Source organism: Mobula birostris, chromosome 29 (assembly GCF_030028105.1).
Source record: "Mobula birostris isolate sMobBir1 chromosome 29, sMobBir1.hap1, whole genome shotgun sequence".
Lineage (NCBI taxonomy): Eukaryota > Metazoa > Chordata > Chondrichthyes > Myliobatiformes > Myliobatidae > Mobula > Mobula birostris.
This window is the reverse complement of record NC_092398.1, coordinates 11,577,183-11,594,088: the sequence shown is the minus strand read 5'-3', so window position 1 is coordinate 11,594,088 and position 16,906 is coordinate 11,577,183. Positions and strand designations below refer to the sequence as shown.

The 16,906-nt window shown below is 42.2% G+C and overlaps 1 protein-coding gene across 2 annotated transcripts in view; it reads right to left on the bottom strand.

Moving 5' to 3' along the window:
- The window catches only part of LOC140190230 (protein phosphatase EYA3-like), a 71,097-nt gene that overhangs the window by 39,767 nt on the left and 14,424 nt on the right, over positions 1–16,906 (bottom strand). For both annotated transcript variants that reach the window (XM_072246790.1, XM_072246789.1), the window contains exons 2-4: positions 10,437–10,588; positions 7,647–7,696; positions 4,183–4,298 (exon numbers count right to left, since the gene is read on the bottom strand). In XM_072246790.1, the coding sequence (XP_072102891.1) occupies positions 4,183–4,298; positions 7,647–7,696; positions 10,437–10,469 (199 nt within the window). In that variant the 5' untranslated portion in view covers positions 10,470–10,588. The remainder of the gene's footprint in view (positions 1–4,182; positions 4,299–7,646; positions 7,697–10,436; positions 10,589–16,906) is intronic.

Sequence of the window (16,906 nt, the reverse complement as noted above, 5' to 3'; positions counted from 1 at the left end):
GATGAATCTCAGGGTTGTATACTGCACACATAATTTGATAATAAATGTACTTTGAATCTTTGCAAAAACTCGCATCAGTAATTGTCACTTTGACATTCGCGGATGGTTTCGGTATTCATCTGGCTTGGGAATGCTAACCAAGGGAAAGAAGTTGCTATCTCTGAGTCTGATCTATTTGTCACTCCAGACCCAACAATAAAGTTCATATTAAACTATCTCTTCAATTTAAAACTAAATTGAAATGGACGCTTTGCGTCAGCCTTGAGAGGGAAACCTATATCATGTGAACAAAAAAAAAAAGCACTGTAGCTCAAGATGCAGAAATATTCATACAGGGAGAATATTTACATGTTTAATCAACACTCACAACACGCTGGAGGAACTCAGCAGGTCGGGCAGCATCCGTGGAAAAGATCCGTCGACGTTTCGGGCCGGAACCCTTCATCAGGACTGTCATGTTTAATTACTGATATGTACTGTCCATTTGTTTGAGTCACTGCTATTTCATTGATTTGCATTTAGGACATCATATGAGAAAGGGCATACACAGAAAGTGGTAGGACACTGCAGATAAATATAGTAATTCTGAATCAACTGCAGTAATTGTGTGTGTGTGTATTAGATATATATATATATATATATATATAGACACACACACACACACACACACACACACACACTTACTGTAGTTGATTCAGAATTAGAATCAGAATCAGGTTTATTATCACCGGCATGTGTCATAAAATTTGTTAACTTAGCAGCAGCAGTTCAATGCAATACATTATATAGAAGAAGAAGAAAAAAATAAGTAAATCAATTACAGTATACGTATATTGAACAGATTAAAAATCGTGCAAAAAACAGAAATAATATATTTAAAAAGTGAGGTAGTATTCAAAGGTTCAATGTCCATTTAGGAATCGGATGGCAGAGGGGAAGAAGCTGCTCCTGAATCGCTGAGTGTGTGCCTTCAGGCTTCTATACCTTCTACCTGATGGTAACAGTGAGAAAAGGGCATGTCCTGGGTGCTGGAGGTCCTTAATAATGGACGCTGCCTTTCTGAGACACCGCTCCTTGAAGACGTCCTGGGTACTTTGTAGGCTAGTACCCAAGATGGAGCTGACTAAATTTAATTTACAACCTTCTGCAGCTTCTTTTGGTCCTGTGCAGTAGACCACCACCCCCTACCCCCCATACCAGACAGTGATGCAGCCTGTCAGAATGCTCTCCACGGTACATCTATAGACGTTTTTGAGTGTATCTGTTGACATACCAAATCTCTTCAAGCTCCTAATGAAGTATAGTCACTGTCTTGCCTTCTTTATAACTGCATCGATATGTCGAAATCTCTTACTAACTCTTCCTTCAGTTAGTCCTGACGAAGGGTCTCGGCTTGAAACGTCGACTGCGCCTCTTTCTAGAGATGCTGCCTGGCCTGCTGCGTTCACCAGCAACTTTGATGTGTGTTGCTCGATATGTTGGGACCAGGCTAGGTCTTCAGAGATCTTACATTTACATATTATATATATTTTTTTCTTTCTATATTATCATGTATTACATTGTACTACTGCTGCAAAGTTAGCAAATTTCACAACACATGCTGGTGATATTAAACCTAATTCTGATTCTGAAGTGAAGCTGAGTGAGGTTATGATGGTTGAGGGGTAATAACTGTTCCTGAACCAGGTGGTGTAAGTCCTGAGGCTCCTATACCTTCTTCAGGACATAAGGGGGTAGACTGGGCTTACTTACTTTGGATGAGGGGTCTTGACAGAGATAGGCAAGATGAATTGATAATGTAGACAGCCAGAAATAAGAGGGCAAAGGTTGGGAGAAAGCAATTTTAAAGAAGATCTGAGGAGAAATTTTTAAAATATGCAATGCCTATAAAAAGTATTCATCACCCTTGGAAGTTTTTGTGTTTTATTGCTTTACAACATTGAATTACAGTGGATTTAATTTGGCTTTTTTGACACTGAACAACAGAAAAGACTCTTTCGTGACAAAGTGAAAACAAATTTCTACAAATTGGTGTAAATTTAGCACAGATATTAAACACAAAATAATTGATTGCATAATTTATCACCACCTTCAAGTTAGTATTTAGTATATGCACAGCCTTGGGTCTGTGTGGATAGGTCTTTATCAGCTTTGCACATCTGGACACTGCAATTTTCACCCATTCTTCTTTACAAGGCTATTCAAACTCTGTCAGATTTCAAGGGGATCATGAGCGAACAGCCCTTTTCAAGTCCAGCCACAAATTCTCAATTGGATTGAGGTCTGGACTCTGACTTGGCCACTCCAGGGCATTAACTTTATTGTTTGTAAGCCATTCCTGTGTAACTTTGGCTTTATGCTTGGGATGATTGTACTGCTGGAAAACAAATCTTCTCCCAAGTCGCAGTTCTCTTACAGACTGCATCAGGCTTTCCTCCAGGATTTCCCTGTATTCTGATGCATTCATTTTACCCTCTACTTTCACAAGCCTCCCAGAGCCTGCTGCAGTGAAGCATCCCCACAGCACGATGCAGCCACCACCATGCTTCACAGTAGGGATGGTGTGTTTTTGATGATGTGCGGCGTTTGGCTTACACTAAACATAGCGTTTAGTCTGCCAGGCAGCATCTATGGAAAAGGGTCGGCAAGACTGGAGGATAAAAGCTGAGGAGTAGATTTAAAAGGTGGAGGGAGGGAAGAGAGAAACACAAGGTGATAGGTGAAACCTGGAGGGGGAGGGATGAAGTAAAGAGCTGAGAGGTTGATTGGTGAAAGAGACAGAAGGCCATGGAAGAAAGAAAAGGGGGGGAGGAGGCTTTTCTACTCCTACTCTTACTAAATCTACTCAACTTTTCTCCTCCAGTCCTGCCAAAGGATTTCGGCCCGAAATGTCGACTGTACTCTTTTCCATAGATGCTGCCTGGCCTGCTGAATTCCTCCAGCACGTTGGGTGTGTTGCTCGGATTTCCAGCATCTGCTGATTTTCTCTTGTATAGCATTTAGTCTGATGGCCAAAAATCTCCACTTTGGTTTCATCAGGTCACCATCATGTGATTCCCCCCCCCCCCCCCCCCCCCAACAGTGGCTTTCTCTTTGCCACTCTCCCATAAAGCTGCAACTGGTAAAGCACCCGGTCAACAGTTGTTATATGCACAATCACTCCTAGCTCAGCCACTGAAGCTTGTAGCTCCTCCAGAGTTGTCATAGGTCTCTTGGTGGCCTCCCACACTAGTCCTCTTCTTGCATAGTCATTCCGTTTTCGAGGACACCTTACTCTAGGCAGATTTACAGCTGTGTCATATTGTTTCCCATTTCTTGGTGATTGACTTAACTGTACACCAAGGGATATTCAGTGACTTGGAAATTTTTTGTATCCATCTCCTGATTTGTGCTTTCAAAAACCTTTTCATGGAGTTGCTTGGGGTGTTCTTTTGTCTTCATGGTGTAGTTTTTGCCAGGATACTGACTCACCAGCAGTTGGACCTTCCAGATCCAGGTGTATTTTTACTACAGTCAATTGAAACACCTTGACTGCACACATTTAACTAATTATGTGACTTCTAAAACCAATTGGCTACACCAATGATGATTTGGTGTGTCATATTAAAGGGGGTGAATACTTATGCAATCAATTATTTTGGTGTTTTATATTTGTAATTAATTTAGATCACTTTGTAGAGATCGGTTTTCACTTCGACACGAAAGAGTCTTTTTCTGTTGATCAGTGTCAAAAAAGCCAAATTAAATGCACTGTGATTCAATGTTGTAAAACAATAAAACATGAAAACTCCCGGGGGGGGGGCTGAATACTTTTCATAGGCACAGTAAACACACAGTGTGGTTGCTATCTGCAAGGTGCAGTGAAAAGTAATAGTGGAACCAGATACAATTAGTCCATTTAAGAGGCATTGAGACAGATACTTATCTAGGCAAGGTATACAGTCCTAATGGGTAAATGGAATCAGTGTAGATGGGCATTAATGGAATTAGTGCAGATGACATAGTGAAGGGCCCATTTCTATACTTCGCAAATATTTGGTCTTTGTTTTGAAGGATGCAGTGCGAGAGAAAAACAGGGTAGTTATCATGATCCCTGCTGAAAATGGACAGAGAGATGCAGGCCTTCACAAAAATTAAACAGGTAGTCATCCAAAACTCTTGGTAGGCAGGAGTTCAACTCACCTTCTGCTTCATTCAGCACGGTTAAATTAACAGCTTGACTACCATCCTCAAACTTTTGCTTATCGTTTCTATTGGTTTGACTTGGCAGACCCATAAAGTTCTGCAGCTCCCTAGATCTGAAGAAAAACAAGAAAAATTTTTATCCTTGGGAACTTTCCTTTTTCTTCATCTTTACCATTCTAACTCTGGGATATAATTAAGAACCACCTCTTTAACAACTATTTTCTTTTAACAAAGAACAATTGTGAAAATTCTGTCTGATCTCTTCCTCTGCTAAGGAACAATTTAGTAACAATATTAATTAGATCTCGAGCAATCAACATGCTGAAAGAGTGGGCCCTTGCATCCTGAGATTAAAGCAGAAAATACTGGAAATACTCAGTAAGTCATTGACCTGAAATGTAAACTTTTTCTCCTTCCACAGATCTGTTACACCTGCTGACCATTTCCTGCATTTTCTAATTTAGTCAGCAATTAACGTAACCTATACCAATTCTCACTATAAATTTTGTGTCAAATACTTACATAAACAAAATGTTTATTTAAATGTTGTTTGTAAGTTAATGCCAGTTATAGCTGTAAGTACATATATTCAATACATCAGTCCACAGAACTTCAATATATAAGATGGCAGCCATTCAATTGCAGCTGCTTCCGCAGGGTCAACCAAAGGTGTTACCATCTTTTTTAAACATATTTTTTACGATCGCAAGACACTGCAGAACACTGAAAACTTAAAAGTACTGCAAGTCTACCCCATCAGCGAGTTGCGCATTGGTGGAGAAACTGAAGGAGCTGGACTTGGTGCCTGTGTTAAAGAGTTGTCGGGGGAGTGGTGCACAATGCAGTGGTCAGTCTAACAGTGAGTGGTCGTTTTAGTCACTTTTCTTGTGATTGCAAGACCCTGTTTCACATTGTTAATGCAGAATGTTGCAAGTCATATTCACCAATTTATTGGCGAATGGCAGGGGCGGACAGCGGGGGAGCTGGGTGGCCTGAGTTGTAGCTAGGACTGGGACTCAAGCCGCATTTCACCTGTCTGTGGCCACCCAGGAGAGAGGCGGAGTTGATGCGCTCCACCAGAGGCGGTGTGGCGTGGCATCCAAGCTTGAGTCAGTGCTGCCCCCCGATGTTTGCTTGGCAGAAGACAAGCTATATTGTGTTCAACTGCAGACTGCTGTAACATTCATGGACTTGGGGTCTTGGATTATATTTTTAGTGTGCATGTATTTTACTGATATCTTAATATGTGCTTGCTAACTTATATGTGCCATATGTGCCTTGTGCTGTGAATGACTGTTGGTACTGTGTTTTGCACCTTGGCCCTGAAGTAATGCTGTTTTGCTTGGCTGTATTCATGTATGTTTGAATGACCATAAACTTAAATTTGAAGACAAACAAGCTACTTAGCAGGCTTATTGAAAAAGAAATGATAAATAAAGTGAGGTGATATATTTTGGGGTGGGGGTTGCACTAATAAGGACTTAGACCATGTACTATGAACAGCAGGGAGGACTGAGAGATCAAAGGGACCTTGGTGTACAAGCCTAAAGATTCCTGAAGGTGGTAACATGTGAACAGCTTGGTGATGAACATATACAAGGTGCTTAACTTCATTAACCAAGGCATGAAATATAAGAACAGGTAGACCTTGGCACAACTTTATAAATGCTTTGGTAGGGCACAGCTGGAAATTTATGCGCACACTATATAAAGGGCATTATTTTAATGGACAGAGCTTAGAGAGGATTCACCAAGGCATTGCCTGGGACAGAATGTTCAGCTAGGTGGAAAGTCAGATTGGAACAGATGAAGTTGGGGGTGGGGGCAACAAGCTGGGGGTATACAGAATTATGAGGGGCATAGATAGGGTAGATACTAAGAAAATATCTTGCCGACAGGAAATATGTAAATAAGGTTGAAGGAGTAGAGAGAAAATTTACAAGGATGTTGCCGGGACTGGAGGACCTGAGTTATAAGGAAAGATTGAGTAGGTTAGGACTTTATTCCTTGGAACATAGAAGATTGAGGGGAGATTTGATAGAGGTATACAAAATTATGAGCGGTATAGATAGGGTAAATGCAAGCAGGCTTTTTTCCACTGAGATTGGATGAGACTAAAACCAGAGGTCATAAGTTAAGGGTGAAAGGTGAAAAGTTTAAGGGGAACATAAGGGGAAACTTCACTCAGAGGGTCGTGAGAGGGTGAAATGAGCTGCCTGCGTAAATGGTGCATGTGAGCTCAATTTCAACATCTAAGAGAAGCTTGCTTAGGTACATAGCTGGTAGGGGTCTGAAGAGCTATGGTTCCGGTGCAGATCCATGGGATGAGTCAGTTTAAATAGTTCAGCATGGATAGATGGGCTGAAGGGCCTGTTTCTGTGCTGTACCGTCTTTTTTAAACATATGACTATGACTCTAAACTTTGCCTCATGACAATGTTGTCTAAAACCAGAAGGCAGAAGTTGAATTCAAGTAATAAGATATTTACTGGGCACCAAAGAAGATTATTTTCCCCCCATGCTCGAGAGGCTGAAATCTGGAACACACTGCCTGAGAAAGTGGTGGAGGCAGGTATTCTCGCATTGTTTAAGCAGCATCTGGATAAGCACTTGACATGCCAAGGCATAGTACGCTACAGATTTGGAATAAATAAAGATATAACCCTAATGGTAAAAGGACTGTTTGTGAATGACCCTCCCTCTCCCAGACATATATATACATATACGTAGTTTCATACATTGGAACCAGCACCTCATAGAATCTACATCACTTAGTAATAACACCTTGATCCTTTTGGTTTTGGATAATTAAAAAGTTATGAGTATTTTCACTAAACCCCTCTTCATTTTTAACAGCAGGCAATGCAACCCACTTCTTTCACACAGTCTAGGCAGTTCCTGTAACAAGGTCTTTTATTAGTTCAACAAATGCAATTCTAAACTTGCTTACTGGGATCAAAGCCTTTCGATTCTGAGGTGGGAACACCATCTTGCATCAAATTGGGTTACTTAAAACTTGGTCTTCCACATATAGCAGAATAGAGACCACACTTGCTGATTCACTAAGAAACAAAATATTTACAATTGGCCAATTAACTGGGTGAAGGCAAGCTAACCAGCTTCACTCACTTGTTCTGCAGTATTTATTTATTCATTCATTTATTGATATACAGTGTGGAACAGGCCCTTCTGACCCTTTGAGCCGCGCTGCCCAGCAATCCCTCAATTTAATCCTAGTCTAATCACAGGACAATTTACAGTGACCAGTTACCCTACTAACTGGTATCTCCTTGGACTGTGGGAGGAAACCGGAGCACCCGGAGGAAACCCACGTGGTCGCCGGAAGAACGTACAAACTCCTTACAGGCAGCGGCGGGAATTCAGCCCGGGTTGCCTGTACTGTAAAGCGCCGTGCTAACCGACAGACATGAATTAAATCATTTACTGTACATACACACCAACCTTAATCTTTGCTCATCTGTTGTGTCCAAATCATGGCGTATTTTTTTTACCTTCAAAAAATGAAAAGCGAACACAATAAATAGTGGTCATCAAAATTTACATGTGCTAAAAGTCACAGATTATATTCCCCATCACTTGTAATTAGCTTATTGTCAACCGTACCAAGATACAGTGAAAAGGATGTTTGCATTCCATGTTTCCAGCCTTTTTAATAGACAATAGACAATAGTCATAGTCATACTTTATTGATCCCAAGGAAAATTGGTTTTCATTTCAGTCGCACCTTAAATAATTAAATAGTGATAAAACCATAAATAATTAAATAGCAATATGTAAATTATGCCAGTAAATTATGAAATAAGTCCAGGACCAGCCTATTGGCTCAGGGTGTCTGACCCTCCAAGGGAGGAGTTGTAAAATTTGATGGCCACAGGCAGGAATGACTTCCTATGATGCTCTGTGTTGCATCTCAGTGGAATGAGTCTCTGGCTGAATGTACTCCTGTGCCCAACCAGTCCATTATGTGGTGGATGGGAGACATTGTCCAAGATGGCATGCAACTTGGACAGCATCATCTTTTCAGACACCACCGTCAGAGAGTCCAGTTCCATCCCCACAACATCACTGGCCTTACGAATGATTTTGTTGATTCTGTTGGTGTCTGCTACCCTCAGTCTGCTGCTCCAGCACACAATAGCAAACATGATCGCACTGGCCACCACAGACTCGTAGAACATCCTCAGCAATACGTGCAGGAGTAGGCTATTCGGCCCTTCGAGCCAGCACCGCCATTCACTGTGATCATGGCTGATCATCCACAATCAGTATCCAGTTCCTGCCTTATCCCCATAACCTTTGATTCCGCTATCTTTAAGAGCTCTATCCATCTCTTTCTTGAAAACATCCAGAGACTTGGCCTCCACTGCCTTCTGGGGCAGAGCATTCCACATATCCACCACTCTCCGGGTGAAAAAGTTTTTCCTCAACTCCAGTCTAAATGGCCTACCCCTTATTCATACACTATGGCCTCTGGTTCTGGACTCACCCCTCAGCGGGAACATGCTTCCTGCCTCCAGCGTGTCCAATCCCTTAATAATCTTATATATTTCAATCAGATCCCCTCTCATCCTTCTAAATTCCAGCGTATACAAGCCCAGTCACTCCAATCTTTCAAAATATGACAGTCCCACCATCCCAGGAATTAACCTTGTGAACCTACGCTGCACTCCCTCAATAGCTAGAATGTCCTTCCTCAAATTTGGAGACCAAACCTGTACACAATACTCCAGGTGTGGTCTCACCAGGGCCCTGTACAACTGCAGAAGGACCTCTTTGCTCCTATACTCAACTCCCCTTGTTACGAAGGCCAACATGCCATCAGCTTTCTTCACTGCCTGCAGTACCTGCATGCTTACTTTCAGTGACTGATGAACAAGGTCACCTAGATCTCGTTGTACTTCCCCTTTTCCTAACTTGACACCATTCAGATAGTAATCTGCATTCCTGTTCTTGCCACCAAAGTGGATAACCTCACATTTATCAACATTAAACTGCTCTGCCATGCACCTGCCCACTCACCCAACCCAAGTCAACCTGCATTCTCATAAGATCCTCCTCACATTTCACACTGCCATCCAGCTTTGAGTCATCTGCAATCATTGGTTCAATTTACTAATCAGAGAATGTATACAATATACAGCCTGAAATTCTTACTCTTCACAGACATCCACGAAGCAGAGAGAAAAAAACCCAGAGAATGAATGACAGAAAACATTAAACCCCAAAGCCACCACTTGCCCCTCTCACACACAAGCAGCAACTTAATCTCATCTGCTCCAACCCCTCTCACCCTCCTACTGCTCACCATCTAGCTGCTAATGTGTTATAAACCAATGTCATGAATATAATACAATCACTTTAAGAATTGAACAAATTTCAGAACAAACTTTTTAACCAGAGTGGTGAGGATCTGATCTCTCAACTATAAGATGTGACACTGAAACAGCGAGCTGTTGGTCTCTGCCCTTGCTGACTGTTAAAAAAGGCAGAATGAGACAGGCTCAAGTGGAGCATCAGTCCAAGCATGGGTTGAATGACCTGTGATTTTTTTTATTCTAATAGATTTCGAGGATCACAGAGTAACTGGCTGCTTGCATTTCCTGTACTTTCAATAGCCTTTGTTTAGGTCAATAATCACGATAGCTCTGGTTCATTCTTCAGAGCCACTGTTTTCTGTCCCTGGCATTATATTGATGGAATGCCAATAAAGATTTCACTGTCTTCTACATAGCAAATTTTAACTTTGTTAATTAGTCACACACTCACCCAAAATGGGAAAAAGGGGAAGGAGATCAAAGAGAGGCAGAGGAGATAAGAACGAGCGTATCCATTATCTTACATTATTGTATCGACAGCTGAAAGAGACTTCGAAATTATGTGCAACAAGCAATCTGTCGAAGAGCTCAGCAGGTCAAGCACCACCTATCGGAGGATAGGAATTCTTAACATTTTGGGTTGAAACTCTGCATCAGGCCTCATGCGGGGCTCTGACACAAAATGTCGATAATTTCTTTCCTCCCACAGATGCTGCTTGACCCACTGAGTTCTTCCACAGCTTGTTCATTGCTTCGGATTCCAGCATCTGCAGTCTGTTTCCTTTGAAGTTGTGTGAGTGTCTGCTGAACAGTAGTATCCAATAAATGAACTATAAACTGGGTCCCTGAGCGATCCTCAGTTTAACAAAACACATATTGAAACGTCCGTCAAGTAATTGCTTATGTAGACACTTACAGGCTGTTCCTGCGAGCCCCGTGGACCTTCCATTAAAGTTGAGCACCTGTGTTTTCCTCCCCTTCACAGCTCAAGACAGTGACACGACTTTTTCTTCAAAGATGAGGTTTGTCAGAAAATCACGAGCCTTATGTATTGTCATCACAGATTATCTGTAACAGAAGGAGCAAACTACAGATTTAGTTCATTATCAAATTACATGGGAGAAGCCAATATTAATGCACAGAATGAAAAAGTGGAGTCTGCGTTAAGGTTAAGCCTGGAAAGATCATTTAACCAATTACAAAGCATTACACATTCTATAAACAACTGCAAGAACTGAAATAACAAGGTCAACTGCCATGTGCAAGTCCAATTCTAAACATTTCCCCAGAATCAAGGTCAAGATACACAATTTGCCTCATCTGATATCAAGTTAATCACAGGGCCATAATAGCTAATTCACTGAATACATGTCAGCTGGAAACTCCTGTGAATTCAAATGAATCTACATTAATAAAACATTCTCTGTGAGACAAGGCAAAAAAAAATTGAAGCACAGATAGTTATTTTCAATTTTTTGTGGAAAGAATCCCCACCAAATAATCACATATATCCAGAGTATCTTCTCCCCCTCTCCTCTTTTAATATGTAAGAGTGTCACATGAAAGTAGGAAGTTGGTAATATTTTTTGAAACTTTCAGAAGCCACTTGACAAGTCTCATATAAAACAATGGCAACCAAATGGAATAACAAAAGGTTCAGTGGCTGCATGGTTTATCAATTACTCCTAAGGTACCAAAACTGGCTGAGTTGATGAAAGGAAAATGACACCTCGAAAGAGTGGATGTGGAGAGGATGTTTCCTACAGTGGGGGAGTCTAAGACCAGAGGACACAGCCTCAGATTAGAGGGGTGTCCTTTCAGAACGGAGGTGAGGACGAATTTCTTTAACCAGAGGGTGGTGAATCTGTGGAATTCGTTGCCACAGGTGACTGTGGAAGCCAAGTCATTGGGTATATCTAAGGGAAAGGTTGATAGATTCTTGATTAGTCGAGGCATGAAGGGATACAGGGAGAAGGCAGGAGGTTGGGGCTGAGAGGGAAATGGATCAGCCATGGATGAAATAGCAGAGCAGACTCAATGGGCTGAAAGGCCTTATTCTGCTCCTATGTTTTATGGTCTTATGGTCATATATGGCAGAGGGAAAACCAAAGCAAGGGAGTATATGATGGATGGTGAAAAAGTAGTATAAAGGAACTTTTTGAAGTGTCATTCCAAACTCCCAAGAGAGTTAGAAAAGGTGGCTGAGAAGGTATATTAGCAAATTCCCTCTAGTGTTCAAGGTTATGAAGATCTATATTAAACAGTGGTCGAGCCATAACTTAAGTAGTGCAGCAACACACAATAAATGCTGGAGGAACTCAGCAGGTCAGGCAGCATTTATGGAAAAGAATATACTGCCAACGTTTTGGGCCAAGACCCCTCTTCAGAACTAAGAAGGAAGGGGGAAGATGCCAGAATAAAAAGTGCAAGGTTGGGGGGGGGGGGGGGGGGAGAAGCTAGCTGGAAGAGTATTAGGTGAAGTCAGGTGGGTGAGTAAGGGCTGGAGAAGAAGGAATCTAGTAGGACAGGAGAGTGGACCACAGAAGAAAGGGAAGGAGGAAAGGACCCAGGAGGTGGTAATAGGCAGTTGAGAAGTAAAAAGATCAGAATGGGAATAGAGGAAGTCGGGGGGGGGGGGGGGGAGTTGTTTACCGGAAGGAGAAATCGATATTCACGCCATCAGGTTGGAGGCTACCCAGACGGAATACAAGGTTTTGCTCCTCCACCCTGAGGGTGGCCTCATCCTGGCACAAGAGGCAGCCATGGACCAACACGGTGGAACAGGAATGGAAATGGGAATTAAAATGTTTGGCCACCAACAAGTCCCACCTATGGGTGGTGTGGGGGTGCTCGAGGAAGTAATCCCCCCCAATTTACAATGGGTTTCACCAATGGTATATGAGGCCGCATCAGGAGCACTGGATACAATAGATGTCCCGAGCAGATTTGCAAGTGAAGTGTTGCCTCACCTGGAAGGACTGCTTTGGGCCCTAAATGGAGGTGAGAGAGGAGGTAAACGAGCAAGTATAGCATTTAGACTGCTTGCAGGAATAAGTGCCTCGACAGGAGATTACTGGGAAGGACGAACGGACAAGGGAATAGTAGAGGGAGCGATCCCTGCGGAAAGCGGGATGGGGTGGGGGAGGAGGTGAGCTACTGCATGCATTTCTGGTCTCTGTGCTACAGAAAGAATACTACAACACAAGGATGTGCAAAGGAGATTCATGACAATGTTGCCAGTACTGGATCATTACAATAATCAACGTCCAGGAACGTCCAGGCAAGAATAAAACCAGAAAGTGTTGAAATACATGCAGGCAACGTTTCTTATTTATGTGTTTTTATACTCTTTCAACAGGTTTTAACTTAGTCTTAGCCTGTGTTTTTTTAAGAACTATCACAATGAAGCTAAATTAAAAATTAACTAAAAGCATATTTAAAGACAGAGAAAAATAAAAGGAAAAATTCGAAGCGTTTCAGTTACGTACCAGTTTTAACAAAAAGGCCAATTCCAAGGTGGCAAATGACACTAATATGGGGACCCACAAATATTCCAGATGGTGTCTGACACAGCAGGGTTGTACCAGCTTGTGGGTGAGCTCTTTCTGATGCTTACACAGAGCATTTGGGTGCTCCTAATATGTGACTTTGAAGTTCTTGATGCCACGGTGAATGCTCCTCCTTGTAGAAATGCACAGTGCCTATATAAAGTATTCACCCACCCCCCACCCCTTGGGAGTTTTCATATTTTATTCTTTTACAACATTGAATCGCAGTGGATTTACTTTGGCTTCTTTTTGACACTGATCAACACTGCAGGAGTAGCCAGCTGAATTACAGGCTGCAAACAGGGACGGAAATAAACAGAGGTAACTTGCCGTCCTTAAACCACTACTCCTGCATCTCAAAGCTTTTTCTTTCTTCCTGAAGCCGGCGCTGTCTCTTTCCTACTCACATTTTTTTTTCCTTTGTTTTACATCTCTTTCTTGCTCTTTCAATTACACGTACCCTTGCTGCACTCCTGCTGCCACTCTTTTACCCATTCTAGGTGAAAGCTGAAACCTTAATTCTTCCTGTAAGGATGTGGGATTAAATATACTTACTGGTCAAGAAAACAGAAGCTGTCTCAAATAAAATCCTGAGATATTTTAGAACTCCTCTCTGCCCATTCTCTATTTCAACGTGTTTATTAAGTTTAATCAATATAAACCTGTACATTACATTGAGATTTTTTTTAAGCTTGCATTGTACATAGCAAATGTGAACAGAAGAGAAAACATTTCTGATGTACACAACATCCTATAATAACTCCCATTTTTATATAGATGTTTCTTAACCATTTTGAAAACAAATGAAAAGAGAATGTTTATGATTTAGCTTTGCTTTAAACCAATAAAGCAGAAGGGTACATACAAGCAGGCTTTTTCCACTGAGGCTGGCCGGAACTACAACCAGAGATCATGGGTAAAGGGTGAAAGGTGAAAAGTTAACGGGAACCTGAGCGGCAACTCTCATGACCCTCTGAGTGAAGAACGAGCTGCCAGTGCAAGTGGTGCATGCAAGTTCAACTTCAATTTCAGAGGGCCTGTTTCTGTGATGTACAGAGAAATGACTCTACGACTGTACTTAAATAGAAACCATAGAAAAACTACAGCACAGAAACAGGCCTTCTGGCCCTTCTTGGCTGTGCTGAACCATTTTCTGCCTAGTCCCACTGACCTGCACACAGACCATATCCCTCCATACACCTCCCATCCATGTATCTGTCCAATTTATTCTTAAGTGTTAAAAAAGAACCCGCATTTACCACCTCGTCTGGCAGCTCATTCCATACTCCCACCACTCTGTGTGTGAAGAAGCCCCCCCCCAATGTTCCCTTTAAACTTTTCCCCCCTCACCCTTAACCCATGCCCTCTGGATTTTTTCTCTCCTTGCCTCAGTGGAAAAAGCCTGCTTGCATTCACTCTATCTATACCCATCATAATTTTATATACCTCTATAAATCTCCCCTCATTCTTCTACGCAGGGAATAAAGTCCTAACCTATTCAACCTTTCTCTGTAACTGAGTTTCTCAAGTCCCGGCAACATCCTTGTAAACCTTCTCTGCACTCTTTCAACCTTATTTATATCCTTCCTGTAATTTGGTGACCAAAACTGAACACATTACTCCAGATGCGGCCTCATCAATGCCTCATACAACCTCATCATAACATTCCAGCTCTTAAACTCAGTACTTTGATTAATAAAGGCCAATGTACCAAAAGCTCTCTTTACAACCCTATCTACCTGCGACGCCACTTTTAGGGAATTTTGTATCTGTATTCCCAGATCCTTCTGTTCTACTGCACTCCTCAGTGCCTTACCATTAACCCTGTATGTTCTACCTTGGTTTGTCCTTCCAACGTGCAATACCTCACACTTATCTGTATTAAACTCCATCTGCCACTTTTCAGCCCATTTTTCCAGCTGGTCCAAGTCCCTCTGCAGGCTCTGAAAACCTTCCTCACTGTCTACTACACCTCCAATCTTTGTATCATCAGCAAATTTGCTGATCCAATTTACCACATTATCATCCAGATCATTGATATTGATGACAAATAACAATGGACCCAGCACTGATCCCTGTGGCACACCACTAGTCACAGGCCTCCACTCGGAGGAGCAATTCTCTACTACCACTCTTTGGCTTCTACCATTGAGCCAATGTCTAATCCAATTTACCACCTCTCCATGTATACCTAGCAACTGAATTTTCCTAACTAACCTCCCATGCGGGACCTTGTCAAAGGCCTTACTGAAGTCCATGTAGACAATATCCACTGCCTTCCCTTCATCCACTTTCCTGGTAACCTCGTCGAAAAACTCCAATAGATTGGTCAAACATGACCTACCACGCACAAAGCCATGTTGACTCTCCCTAATAAGTCCCTGTCTATCCAAATGCTTGTAGATTCTGTCTCTTAGTACTCCCTCCAATAACTTACCTACTACCGACGTTAAACTTACCGGCCTATAATTTCCCGGGTTACTTTTCGATCATTTTTTAAACAACGGAACAACATGAGCCACTCTCCAATCCTGCAGCACCTCACCTGTAGACAGCGACATTTTAAATATTTCTGCCAGCGCCCCTGCAATTTCAGCACTAGTCTCCTTCAAGGTCCGAGGGAACACCCTGTCAGGTCTCAGGGATTTATCCACTTTAATTTTCCTCAAGACAGCAAGCGCCTCCTCTTTTTCAATCTGTACATTTTCCATGATCTCATTACTAATTTCCCTTAACACCATAGACTTCATGCCAGTTTCCTTAGTAAATACAGATGCAAAAAACCTATTTAAGATCTCCCCCATTTCCTTTGGTTCCGCACATAGCCGACCACTCTGATCTTCAAGAGGACCAATTTTATCCCTTACAGTCCTTTTGTTCTTAATATACCTGTAAAAGCTCTTTGGATTATCCTTCACTTTGATTGCCAAGGCAACCTCATGTCTTCTTTTAGCCCTCCTGATTTCTTTTCTTGCACTTCTTATACTCCTCAAGCACCTTATTTACTCCCTGTTTCCTATACATGTCATACAACTCCCTCTTCTTCTTTAAATAATTAACTTCATTTTTCCTCAGTCGTTGATTTGCCTAGATTTTGCCAGCTACATCAAAACTATGTTACTCTGCAACAGACTTTACAGGTTATTGGATTCAGGAGAGGTAGGTAAAAGATCCTGGAAATCTGGAGCAATACCAATACACACACTCTAGAGGAATTCAGGAAGTCTAAGCAGCAACAACGAAGGAAATGAACAACCAACATTTCAGGCCAAGAAAGAGGACAGAAGCCAGGATCAAAGAGTGAGGAAGGGGAGGAGCACGAGCTGGTAAATCCAGGTGAGGTGTGGGAGGTAGAAAGTTGGGGGGGGGGGAGGGAATAATGTGAGATGCTGGGAGGAGATAGGTGAAGAGTCAAAGAGTTAAAGGAGGAGGTTGGAAACCAGAGGAGTGTGAAGTGATTGGCAGGCCTCATGAGGGAAGGGGAGGAAAACGAGAAGGGGTAAATGGGGTAAGAGGGGAAAGGGAAAGCAAAAGTGGAGGGGGAGCAGAGGACAATGGTTACCAGGAGTTAGAAAAATCGATGCTGACGCCATGATGGAATATGATGTGTTGTTCCTCCAACCTGCATCTGTCCTCAGTGTGATTGTAGAGGCAGCCATGGACAGACACATCGGAATGGGAAGAATAAGGGAGCATGAAGAGCAATTAAAATGGCTGCCCTCGGGAGATCCTGGCTGTTATGGTGGACAGAGCGAAGGTGTTTGACAAAGCGATCCCCCAATATGTGTCAGGTCTCACTGAGGTAGAGGAGGTCACAACAGAGGCATGGGATACAGTG